This window comes from Aphis gossypii, chromosome 2 (genome assembly GCF_020184175.1).
Source record: "Aphis gossypii isolate Hap1 chromosome 2, ASM2018417v2, whole genome shotgun sequence".
NCBI lineage: Eukaryota > Metazoa > Arthropoda > Insecta > Hemiptera > Aphididae > Aphis > Aphis gossypii.
This window is the reverse complement of record NC_065531.1, coordinates 52,621,873-52,635,362: the sequence shown is the minus strand read 5'-3', so window position 1 is coordinate 52,635,362 and position 13,490 is coordinate 52,621,873. Positions and strand designations below refer to the sequence as shown.

At 24.8% G+C, this 13,490-nt stretch overlaps 2 protein-coding genes across 3 annotated transcripts in view; one reads left to right on the top strand and one right to left on the bottom strand.

The window, feature by feature from the left end:
• Positions 1 to 1,810: 1,810 nt before the first annotated feature.
• LOC114121811 (kynurenine 3-monooxygenase) overlaps positions 1,811 to 13,490 on the bottom strand; it is a 40,500-nt gene continuing 28,820 nt past the window's right edge. For both annotated transcript variants that reach the window (XM_027984284.2, XM_050202263.1), the window contains 11 exons: positions 5,906 to 5,980; positions 5,769 to 5,838; positions 4,889 to 5,082; positions 4,128 to 4,176; positions 3,975 to 4,062; positions 3,736 to 3,907; positions 3,417 to 3,674; positions 3,210 to 3,299; positions 2,977 to 3,117; positions 2,494 to 2,655; positions 1,811 to 2,222 (listed from right to left, as the gene is read on the bottom strand). In XM_027984284.2, the coding sequence (XP_027840085.1) occupies positions 2,130 to 2,222; positions 2,494 to 2,655; positions 2,977 to 3,117; positions 3,210 to 3,299; positions 3,417 to 3,674; positions 3,736 to 3,907; positions 3,975 to 4,062; positions 4,128 to 4,176; positions 4,889 to 5,082; positions 5,769 to 5,838; positions 5,906 to 5,953 (1,365 nt within the window). In that variant the 5' untranslated portion in view covers positions 5,954 to 5,980 and the 3' untranslated portion in view covers positions 1,811 to 2,129. The remainder of the gene's footprint in view (positions 2,223 to 2,493; positions 2,656 to 2,976; positions 3,118 to 3,209; positions 3,300 to 3,416; positions 3,675 to 3,735; positions 3,908 to 3,974; positions 4,063 to 4,127; positions 4,177 to 4,888; positions 5,083 to 5,768; positions 5,839 to 5,905; positions 5,981 to 13,490) is intronic.
• LOC114121834 (uncharacterized) overlaps positions 10,218 to 13,490 on the top strand; it is a 32,354-nt gene continuing 29,081 nt past the window's right edge. Inside the window, exon 1 of the mRNA XM_027984316.2 lies at positions 10,218 to 10,736. Coding sequence (XP_027840117.2) covers positions 10,499 to 10,736 — 238 coding nt within the window. The 5' untranslated portion in view covers positions 10,218 to 10,498. The remainder of the gene's footprint in view (positions 10,737 to 13,490) is intronic.

Sequence of the window (13,490 nt, the reverse complement as noted above, 5' to 3'; positions counted from 1 at the left end):
TTGTTAATTTTTTTTTTTGAAATATTTAGGTTTTAAGCATAACTATATCAAATTTGGAGAATTTGAGATGTATATAATGTTAAAAGAAAGCGACAAGTTTAGAAGAAAAATAAGGCAAGATTAGTGATTTGAGACTATAAGTTATGATAAAATATCTAAAATATAGTTAGGTACTATTAAATAATGTCAACCAACTCAATCATTTATATAATTAGAATATGTAGGTGTGTTAAAATAATGTAACTATAATACTTAAATTTATTTTTAATTTTAAAAATGCCAAAGATCAGAATTTGAATAGATGCATATAATGGAAGCACATAAAAATGTGTTTAAACGATTACGTGTTGTGCTTGTTTAAAGAATTACGTTTTGTAATACACGCCACATGGAGTTGGGGACCAGATACGAATTTAAGGGAAACTATAAGTGTAATTTTGCCTTGTATGATAGCTCTTTTTTATAAATGTTCATAATTTTTTGTTATAAATGTTGTTATCTTGTAGGTTATAAATCTTGTTGGTATAAATTACAGTATTTATATCACAAATAAGGTAAATAATTTGTTTTTTTATAAAAGTATAAAGTATATAATATAATATATAGATATATAATACTCATAATATTAATAATATAAAATTTAAAAAAATAATAACAATATGTACTCGTATATTATATTTGAATTTGAAGTTATAATAATTTGAAATTATTATTAGGTATGAAAAAATAATTTTAGACTATATTTGATCACAATAACTTACAGTTTTAATTTATTTTGTATTTGATTATTATGAATGAAAATATATGGAACGTTATTTTTAATTATAAAATTCAAATTAATAAGAAAGTAACAATTTCTTATTTTAATAATGAATGAAAATGGACAGGATAATTTATAGTATCATATTTTCAAAGAAAAATAGCTAGTCATTAAGTCCTTTAAGAATTTTTTTTCATTATTTTTTTTTTTGTAAAATGCTGTATTTACTATCTATATTATGTATAATGAGTAAATATAGTGGGTAGGTAATAATATAAATTAAAAGGTACAAATGGCTGAATGGGCACGAGAAGGAAAATCATTAAAAAATAACAACATTTTTTACAAATTTGATATCTGTGGTAGGGACGTAGGGTAACCATTTTTAATTGTTTTGGATGAAGTTTTGAGTAGAATTCTATTTACTAACTGTTTAGTTACTATTTAATTTGATTTGTCTGATTTGATTTGTATCAGTCGTTATCTAATGTATTGTTGATTTACATACCACAGGGCTATAGTTTTTTTTTTTAAGACATATAAACTGGAAAGCTTGTACCTTTATAAGTCTTATTGAATTGCTTTGCTTGGCTCCACTCCAAACTTGAATTCCGTATGACCAGATAGAGGTTATAATTGTTAGGTTAGATCATTAAATATATATTATAAATTAAGATAAAATTAACATATTTTTTTATAGTATGGGTATTAGATTATTTGTGTGTAAAAGGGTTTTTATCTTTCATAAATACTTTATAGCGAGAAAATTAGATAAGATTTAAGAGCCATTATGTTACAATTTATTTTCGTATTATTATTAAAATGTTAAACCTAATGATTTATATAACAATGTGGAAATTTGTAATTCGTAATTTTTATCATAGTTGGAATTTTGGAAGATGCGTGAACAGCATTAAGTGTAATTTACTCATTGGTAATATATTTTTTATTTTGAGTAATTAGCTGTTATATTTTCTCAATCATATATATTTTACCGTGTTTCATTGAACAATAAATACTGTGTAAGAAAAAAAAATTAAATTAACAATATATTTTAATATTATTTTTTTAATAATGTAATATGAAAAACAGGTACAACATTTTTAAAACATAAGATATTAAAGTTTAAACTCAATAGATAATATACGATTATCACGAATCATATTGATTTCCTTTAAAATTATATCCTTAATTATTTAACTTGCAATAACATACATGTATGTATTAACGCTAAATTAAAATTATTTTATAATGTAAGAGTGTACTGAATAATAAATAATAAATCTTGTTCATAATTCTATAATCTATAGATCAATTATTATTGATATGTCACCCTTGATATATATCCTAGGTATGTCCGCAATTTATTTTATTGTAATGTTTTCGACATTATTGAAGCAACAATAAAATACAAGCCGATGGAGAAGAATGTTGCGAATAGAATAAACATTCTAAATAAAATCTGTAAAACAACAATAATAACATATTAAAATGTCATCATTATTAGATATCAATTATCCGTAATTTTTTTCGTTGAACTCATTAAATATAGATAGTTATTTATTTTTTTAATTAACTATATTTGAAATGAGTAGGTACACATTTCAACGTAAAACGATATTATGAAATGTATATAATACATAGTAATATAGTATGAAGTCTGATAACATTGAAATTTTGTTCATTAATTTTATTTACAAATTAGAATAATTATTTAATTATAATGTGCTTACTTGGTCTTGCCATTGATTGTCAAGTTTACATTGTTTATAGGGAATTGATGTAAAAGAAACTGCACTGTGTAGTGGTATCCACGTTTGAGGAAACCATTTGTTAAGTATGTTATCTACTTTTTTTCGCCACAAAAAGCTTCTACGAGCAACTAAATCACGCATCTATAAATTTGATATTAGTTAGTTTAAAATTAGTTTTATGTGATTCACTGTAGAAAATATGTTATAATATTAGTATTATTATATTATATCATATCACAATAACATTGAAATTCATTGAAATAATTGTTGAATATAATAAATAGCTTTATATACGTATCTAATTGTTAAGTCTACAATGGTTTTAAATTTTAAATACATGTAAAGCTATATTTATATAATAAATAGTTAAAAGTTAATATTATAATAATATTTAGTATTCGTAATTTAACTTAAATCGAAATACTCAATTTTTCTATAACGCATTACAAAAAATATAATTACTTCAATATAGTTGTAAAATGCTAAATCACTAATAGCTTCTGCATCTTGAAATCTTCTAGATGTAAATGTTTTAATAACAGTTTTTAAATCATGATCATATTCTTCGAGAAGTTGATTCAAAATTGTGCAATCTTCAAAACCCTTAAAAATTAAGGAATGCAATATATTTAATAGACATATGATTTACATTGCAGAATACATAATATTTATTTTGGATTTTATTCTACACTTACAGCGTTCATTCCTTGACCATAAAATGGTACAATGGCGTGAGCAGCGTCTCCCATCAATAAAAAACTATCATTAACGTGATATGGGTTACACTGTGATACAAAAAATACGTCATGATTTAAGTAATCTATTATTGCATATTTTTTGGCGGATAGTTCTAATAAAAATAACTATTTTTTTTTTATAATTTTAACAAAATACTTGCTTACTTTAGTGGAAATAAGAGTTCTTGCTTTTCCATTAGTTACTTGATTCAATAAATCTTCCGGTTGAATCAAATCCATAAAATCCTTAAAGTATTCATTAAAAAAACTTAAAATATCTTCTTTTTCAGATTCTAATATCAATGGAAATTTTTCCATTGGCATAAATAAAGTGCAAGTCCAAGATTTATCTTTATTTGGCAGTGCTATCAACATAAATGTATTTCTTGGCCAAATATGAAGATGACCCGGAGTTAAGATGTCCTAAAAGTTTTTAATGGTAATAATATCATAAAATATTATTTTTAATGTTGTTTTTCCTTACTTTTGTTTCAGACGAGGGTAATTTTATTTCAAAATAGCCATGATCAATATAAGTCTGTGAATAATTAAACATTGGTAGACGAATCATATGTTTACGAACAACGGAGTGAGCCCCATCGCATGCAATAACTATATCTGGTTTTACAATTTCTTGTTGTTGGTTTTCTAATAATCTACAAGAAATGTGGAATTGTTTATTATTATCTTTTTAAACTTATTATTGAATCATAATAAACTTACTTTTGAAATGTCAACAGTTTAGAATTAAAATCAACATCAATGAGTTTATATGAAAAGTTTACTTTCACATTTGAATATTTTTCGAGTTCTACGAAAAAATTTAATTATTTTATCAAGCTTTTAAAATAACCAAAATATTTATCAGATAATTACTTGTTAATAAAAATGCATTGAGTTCCTTTCTGCTAACAGAATATAAACACTGTAAAAAATTAATTATCTCAGTTTTTATTTTTTTATTACTAGTACAAAAGAAAAAAATATTTTTTCATCGTTATATTAATCATAAATACCTACAACTAATTTTTATTATTGATACCGAGTAATTTGGCTTCTAAGTGAATGAGAAAAGTATAACTTTATCAATGTTTATTTCAGACCTTCTATCCCGGGGGGGGGGGGGGGGAGTATCGTAAATTTTCAAGGGGGAATTCCTTAGAAATCACATCACAATATACAATTAATGTAATAATGTCATACCTTTTTTCGGGGAGGGGTATACATTTCAACTCCCTGAAATAAACACTGAACTTTATTACAAAGTGTCTTATAATCAATTTTTTTTTCAGTATAATTGAATGATCTATTTATCTTGTTTTCTTAGTTTTAAATTTTATTGAAAACTCAACAGCCATTTATTATACTAATATGTACAAATAGAATTACTACCTAACACTGGATTTATTGTACCTATTGCTTTTATAAGAATTTTGAAAATTTTCTCGTTGTTTTTTACTTAATTTTGATTATTTAAAAGATGATTGACATTTTTAATTTATTTTATATCTAGAAGTTCCAAAAAAAAAAAATAATAATAATAAATATTTTAAGTATCTAATAATCAATATTTGGTTAGTAATATCTAATTATAATTTATAAAACTAATTACTACGAAAATGTTTACAAAATGATACCTTGCTTTTGTTGATATCGTACATAATGCTATATTTTTGGCCATCAACTGAATGGATCATTCTACCATACATCGGTTCTGTGAGTTCTTCAATAACAATATTATCGAGACCAATAAATTGTAGAGCATTAATGCCTCTTTCCGAGAGAGCCAAATTTATAGAACGTCCTGATGTTGATTTATCAAGCCTAATATCTGTAATCATATGATTTTATATAATATAACAATGCGCATAACATATAGGTATTTATGCAAACATAATAAAGCTTAGTTTTTTATTGATTTCTAAAAAATTTAGCTTCTATTGTCATTAGTTATATAAGTATTCTTAATTTTTATATTTAATTCAAACTTAGAAGGCTATAGAAAAATACCATTTAAATAAATAGATATTTATTTCTATTTTATTTTATGAAAAATATTTTGATATTACTGTTCAAATGGTTTATTTAATGTAAAGATTTTATTGTACAAGTAAGTACTATTTTAAATCAAATACATAATACACTAATTTGTGTATAGATGATATATTTCCAACATATTTACGTTCAATTTTTCTAACTATTAAAAAAACAGCAATTTTAAAAAATCACTTTTGGCTCAGGTGTCGCCGCCGGTGTAAGACCAAATATTATTTTTAAAATAGTCTTCAAAGTTTCTATTGATTTTCTAATATTTATTTGTAAACTATATTATTCGCTTATATGATCAGGGCCATAGATGTATAAATAATTGTTTTCTGAACTTGCGCTATACTAATTAATAAACATATTCATTATAGATATTATACTTAAAACTACATTGTAACCATGAATGGAGATTAAAGTGATTATCATTATCTACGAAATATATAATAATTTAATACTTGAAAAGTAGTTTACCTGTTCGACTTTCATAGACGGTAACGTCATACCCATTTTCAGCCATAAAACATGCACACAACGACCCAACCTAAGTAGGAAGTAATTAGTTATTACATTTGTAACCATTATTAAAACTTAATTTAAAAAATATTTACTGGTCCGGCTCCAATAATAGCAATTTTAACTCTTGAATGAGAAAACATCTTGTCAGATTCAATGCTACGTGTAAACTAAAATGTTATTAAGACTTCTAATTAGATAATTTGATACATATTATTGTAATTTATAATACAAGTTTCAAAGAGGGGAAATTATGATGTAACGTTGAAAATAATACCAATACATTCCATCATTCTATCAGTATAGAAACCGTACAAAACATAGTCAAGTATGAAGGTATATCTTTGTTCTTTGAAATATTATATCAATATATTATTATCACTACCTATTTTTAATTTTTAATAGTTATGAACAGAGCAATGCAAATTTACAATGAACCTTGAGTTGTCTATTTTTTGATGCTATCTTCAGGAACAGTAAAAAGCTTGAATATTTAATGTTAAGGGTAGTTTTTTTAGTAGAAAACTAGATTTTATTAATATTTTGGTAAGGAAAAAAGAGAATATTCCTATTATTTTTAAAATTAATAGAGAAAAAAAGATAGGCAAATGGGTACTGATCTGCCATATTATATAAGGTGTCAAGTGGATCACTATTACAGGTGTGTTAAATTTGAATTCAACAATATAGATTATATATGAAAAACAATTTTAAGGAAAAATGGTCTGTCAGATTATATCATTTAGTATATTTCGTGAATTGCTGTTGTTCTATAGCTATTAAAGTCATTTTATTTACTTTTATTATTAAAGAAGGTTGACATAATTATTATAATAATAAATATTTAAAACATATGATATAAACTTATATAACTAAAAAATTAAAAAATAGATTCATGGTATAAATAGATATTTCCTTAAAATAAATCAAAAATGTCATAACACATAGAAAAATTTATAATTTTATAATATACGTAAAAGTTTTAAGTTCCCATGAATAATGTTTTTTAAATCAAACAAAATAATTATAACTTCATTATTTAACTTACAAATGAGTAATTTTGATTAAATTTGAATTTGAAATACTCATAGAAAATAATTATTTTTCTAAATGTATTAAATTTTCAAATCTTAGGTATAGAAATAAAATTTTTTATGAATTTTTAACTACAAAATAATTTACTTGTTTCGTGATTTTTATGAATTTTGTCAAAATTCTAACTTTAAATATAATAGTATAATATATACTTTAAAAATATATTGTAATCATAGATCTATGTGATATTTATATTTTTTAGTTAATAAAATAACATACAACATATGAGGAGGTTTGTGTTTATATTTAATCTACATTCAAAAACAAAAATTAAATTATTTTTAGAGAACATTTTTAGTATAAAATGGTTTACAAATAGTCGAAATATTTTGAAAATTAATCTTAAATAGAAAACTATAATATAAATATTTGATAAAAGTTTTAAGTACCTGCCTACTTTTATACTGTTGTTCGTGTTCGAGATACACCAAAAAAAAAAACAAAATTAATATTGTCAACAATTTGCATGTGTAAAAGTCCTTGTTTTTTCTTAATTTTTGTTGTTTTTTCGTTTTTCTAGTTTATAATAATTTGTATACTATATCAATAAACTTGAACATTTAATTCAAGATTCCTAGAAAGTTTCACTCAATTTCAGTTTTACATAATTAGGAAAGTACCTACTCGTATATATTTTCATATTTTGTGACGTTCGATGTAAATAATAAATTGTCATAATTATCATTATTGTTGTTACATTATACTATTATAGTAACTTATATATACACACAACTATATATAATCATTATATTATTTTTTATATATGTGTACTGCACTACTGTAGTTAAATTATTAGTCACACGCCAACTATTACGCCAACGCGATCGCCGTCGTTATATTGTCACAAGTACCCAAGCTAAACCGCTTTCAACAACTCACACTCCGCATGATGATCTTCGTATTATACAATTAATACATAACCATTGCCGCACTTATTACTGAATAAAATACAATTTGTTGGTCCTTAAATAGTTTTAATTTTAAAAATACCGTAAAATACTATGGAAAAATAAAAAATGACCTAACAGAGTTTTATAATCGATTGTCCGGATACATAAGTACTAATTGTGGACTACTAATTTTACTAATTGTTTAAGTCAATACTTTCACATAACAATTACAGACACGGGGTTTGTTATCAAAATACTAATTCTGGTATTAAGTTAATAAAAACTATGTGAATTGGGGACACAAATATTTAACTTTGCACTTTTTCAGGACTAGAAACAAGTAACCAAAAAAAAAAAAAGAAATTGGTAGGAGGGATTAATATTATTTGTTTATTGCAAAAGAACAATATCGTTATTCTTAAAAAAATATAATAAACTATCACCAAAGATTATTAATGGTTTTCACAAATATACTGTCATCATAGATTGTGTGTAATTTTTTTTTAAACAGCCTGTATAAACGTTAATTTATTTTTTTTTTCACCGCTTGAATATTGCAACATTTAGTTGTTGATGATTGCCTCCTTTTTAATAGTTTTATTTTTCCAATCGTTTTAAATTTAAAAATACAGTACAGTTAACAAATAATTGCCCGACGTTTGCTATTGTTATATTAAAAATAATTTTTGCAAATTTGTCCGTAATTAGTAGTTAATCGTTGTATTTGTGTACTTATTAGCATGTTACCTTTTTAGATTTCACCTACCACTTACGTGGTTTTTATTACTTTGTTCGTGATTAGAAAACACCAGATTATTTAAATTGATCTCTGAATTTTACTATCAATAATCACTTATGTTCTTTACTATATTGTTATAGATGTAATATATTATGTATATTATACACGAGAAGGAAAATATTTTTGTTGAAAGCGCTATAGTCAACATTTATAAGAGGGTCTCAATAATTGTTGTACCTAATCAATTTATTTCCTTGGAATTCAATCCGTATGCATCTTTAATTTCATTTTTTCTATTTCGTTGACATTTATATAGTTAGGTACTGGCTTGCTTTTATGGATCGTAGATGTGTGATACCCTAAAAACTTTCACAAAAAAAAGTTTATGTAACGCAAAAATATTTTTTTTTAATCAGACTAGTTCCTGAGATTAATATGTTCAAATATAAAAACTTTATAGATAATATATTATACAAGTTAGTTTATATTCAAAGATATCTGACTTTTCAGTAATCAGTAGAAATATTTATTTTTGTTTTCATTTAATTTGAATATTGTACAGTAAGTACAATATAGAAAACTTGAGTGAAATGTAAAATTGAAAGGTCATTAGAATTTTTAATTTTCTAGGTCACTTATCATATAGTTTTAACTTTAAAGTGTTTTTTTTTTTATAAGTAAAATATTAATGTACGTACTTATACATTGTATTATATTAAAAGTTTTAAATTATGAAAACATCGTATATTACATTATTTCTATATTTGGTGTGATGTAGGTACTGATATGCAAGTTTACTAGCCTAACATTAGGATATGATAGAATCGTACACTCAGGATTACAACATTTAATATATTTGATTTAAGTAGGTACTAACTACTAATCAACATAAAAATATATTTTTAATTTCATTTCCCAGCAGAAAAGAGTATATAAAATACAAATACTTATCTAATAGTTAATACTACTTGTTTTGTAAGTGAATTTACATTTTTATTAAATAATAGTGCAAAAAATTAAAACTAAAAGAGCTTAGGTTTACAAATCAATTAACTTATATATATATATATATATAAATTTATTAGGTTAGCTATATCTTTTTTTTTACTATGAATTCAAATTTAAAAATGTCTGCCAACTATTTTATGGTTACCCTTGAGCATATATTTTAAAATCTTGATGATAGTTTAGGATTATTAAGAAAGAACTATAAGTACCATTACCGTAAATTAAACTTGTTATTATATACTAAATAAGCGCACGGAAGTTATAATAATATAATATAAAATAATAAATAAAAGGTAAGTATATAGGTACAAATTTAGGTACTAACATAAAAATGTTAATTGATTATGAATTTCGATCAAATGAAACCATCGAGGATCATTTTGTTTGAAGTATAAATCATGATATTATATTTAAACTATTTCTGGAAAATAATTATTAATTTATCCATCAGTAGGTAGTCTCGAAGATCATCAGAGCGTTTTTCAGTTTTTTTTTTTTAACTTTTAGTGAAATCAGATCTAGTTATGCACTACTTGACTACATAATACAATTTGGATTGTTCAAGATAGTACGATCAGTCTGAATTTATATGAGATGTAAAATTGAATGTGACTTGGCGGCCGTACAACACTGTTCGAGCTTGCTCAAAGCTCGCACGGGTGTAGGAGTGATTAGCGGCGGCGGTTCCTAAACAGACTATTGCCCAGGCACAGTGCGCGCGTTAGCTAGTCATGCGGCTGCTGGTCAGTACCAGTCTTCCGTTCCAAAAAAAAATCGTAATATGTATTAAAAACTTCAATTGACATATTAACATACGTAAATCATAAAAAAAAAAACATTTTTCTCGATTTCAGCTCTTTTCCGCCACCTCTGTGCTATTTATTATAAATATATTTTTTTCTCCGTCCGTATCGAACGTCGAACAAACTCATTGATTTATTGATTCTCATATTAATATGATACGATTAACGTGGCACGGCTTCCTAGTCGTGATCGCGTTTACCGCAGTCGCACTCCAGCACCACGTGACCGCTAAAAAAGACTTACCAACCAGTGGATCTACGGCTTCAGCACCGGACCCGCCGGCAGCCGCGTACCGACCAAAAGACCACGCAGAACCCATAATAGAAGAAGTGACCGCCAAACAACTAGAACGAGTGTTAAATGAAAAGGACTACGTTGCCGTATTTTGGTGTAAGTAACGTTATGATATACATCTTTGACGTTTTTGCAGTATTATATTATATAAAATATAATATGTGAGCGTTTATTTATAAACGAAAAGTAGTTACTTATACGCCACGTGTATCAATTATCATATTTTTATTTTGTTTTACGTAACTATCTATACCATTAATATGTATAGCATAAAAAGAACCAATAAATTATGTATAAATAACTTGATCAGGAAATATAAATAAAACGAGAAGAATGACTGCTAAATTAAAGAATTTCAGCGAATAACGCATATGTCAAACGAGTGGATGTATATAAAATACTATTTTAGAGTATTTTGAGTAGGTATATATATGACTATACTACCTATACTTTATTTCAGTACATTATTAAATTGTTATATCACCTCCAAAATGATGTACTATAAAATGTTATAAGAGAACACTGGAGTTAGAAAAAACTTGTTCAGCTATTTGGCATAATCTATTAATCTTGCCCCAAATTTTTAAGTTGGAGAGTTGGCAACTTCATATAATATGAGTCACTGGCTGGGATTTCAATAATAAGAAAAAAAATTAATCTGTGAATGAATTGCCAAACTATTTTGTTAAAATAACAGAGATTTGGTTATAATTATCAAAATCAACTTAAATCAAGTTAAACATTAAAATTATTTAACGAAATAGAATCATAAAAAATTCGTAAAATCTATGAGGCGAAAAAATCTGTATATATGTGTAAAATATGTATGTTAATATTCAATGCCAAATCGTAATATGATACCATTTTTATGACGTACGTTATTATTAAACACAGTGTTTGTTTTTATATAATTTAATGAATGTAAAAGTATATATGTGTACGATTTTTATTTGAATGATTTTAAACAGATTTAGTTTTGGCATAGAATAAAGTCAAATAATGCTAATGGAATAATAGTTAAGTGTAAAAAAATAAAATAGTACGTCATTAATATTGATATACACATATATTGATAATCTTATTAATAGCTCTCCTATTAAAAACATTATTGTTAATCTAAAATGTAACCCAAACGTTGAAAACTTCAAGACGAAAGGGTCACGAAATTTTGAAAAAAAAAAATAGCGTTATAGGATAGTGGTTCTATTGTTGGCAATGTTTTCGGATTGTTTAAAAGCTGACCTTTCTAATGGAAGTATTCCGGTGGAGAAGAGAGAGAAATTTGGATTGTAAAACTCGCGACGGCCATGGTATTATTATGGTTACACTATCCCCTGACTGCTGTTGACGATTTTGCGGAGGCCGAGCGCCGGAGATAATAATAGCACACGCCTGACTCCATCTGAGGTAGTGTGGACCGTTTCATTTCATCTTTGCTGAACTGACATCACGCAACAGCTGTTTTTAAATGTTATAATCGTAAAAACCTCCGTTAAGATAATTTATATATGTATATAATATATAAGGTTTTTAACGTAAACTATTTTATTACAATTGATTCAAATATATAAATTATTATTATTCATAGTTACACATGCACCATTCTTTTTTAGATAATTTATTTATTTTAACCAATGAATTAATTTAAATAATTGAATATGAATAATACTTCAAAAGATTTTTTTTCTATAGACACGTAATTGTTATACCTATCGTATGAACTCACGATCATATAAAATTATGGTATACTAAATTCGAAAAATATTTTGTTATTTTCTTTTGATTTTTAGCTTATATTATTTTTTATACATAATTTATAGAGAGGAAAATATTTGAATACTATTATGTATCTACTACCTATACTTAAGGTTTAAAATATAAAATTAAAACAAATAAACAACTTAATAAGTAATTTAAACATACCAATTATTATAAATTATTTTAAATTTTGATAATGATAAAAATATAGCGAAAAATAATATAGACCAATATTAGCAATATTAGCGTACATTTTTTAGCATAATTAAAATTTGTTTTAAAATTAAATATTTAATAACTCATTGTTGATAACAATCCTTTTCATTAGTCATTATAATTTATGAAATTATGTAAAAACCTCTAGTCTAAGTTTTATAGTAATGTTTATTTGAATTCGTTCTACAAATAGGTTAATATGTAAATGACTCTTTGACAGTTTATAATCTATAGTAAAAATAAATCAGTACATGTACATTTATTCAAATCGCTATTGAAACTAAACTAGGTATCAATTAAAAGAACATATTTTTATATTATAAAAACTAGAAAACAAATCAATATCGCAAATACAAAATTAAAAACACATACTAGGTTAAAAGCTCATTTCTATACCTCATACAACGTATTTTCACATTATAAAATATTATAAACGAAAAAAATTATGTTGGCTATATTCATGCTTAAATATATATATATATATATATATATATATTATATATATATAAATACTATAATAATACTAAATATATATATAAATACTTCGACAACGTAACTTTATTGCAGTGTGTCCATCATACTACATAAAAGAAAAAATATGTAAGAAAATAAAAAAGTTTATTTTTTATAAATTTTTTATTTTACTTACAAAGTTTATTTTACCATTCTAAAAACTTATGTAAATACAGAGTATTGGGGCAGTGGATCTGACGATTTAAAGAGTCCTTTGGCTATACACTAAAATACATAAGATAAACTGGCAGAGCCCAATTTAGGGAGGGCTAGGGGGGACTGCAGCCCCGGGCCTCGATATTATTATAATTTAAGTTGATAATTTAGAATTTAGATAATAATTAATTTTGGGGCCCCATTAGA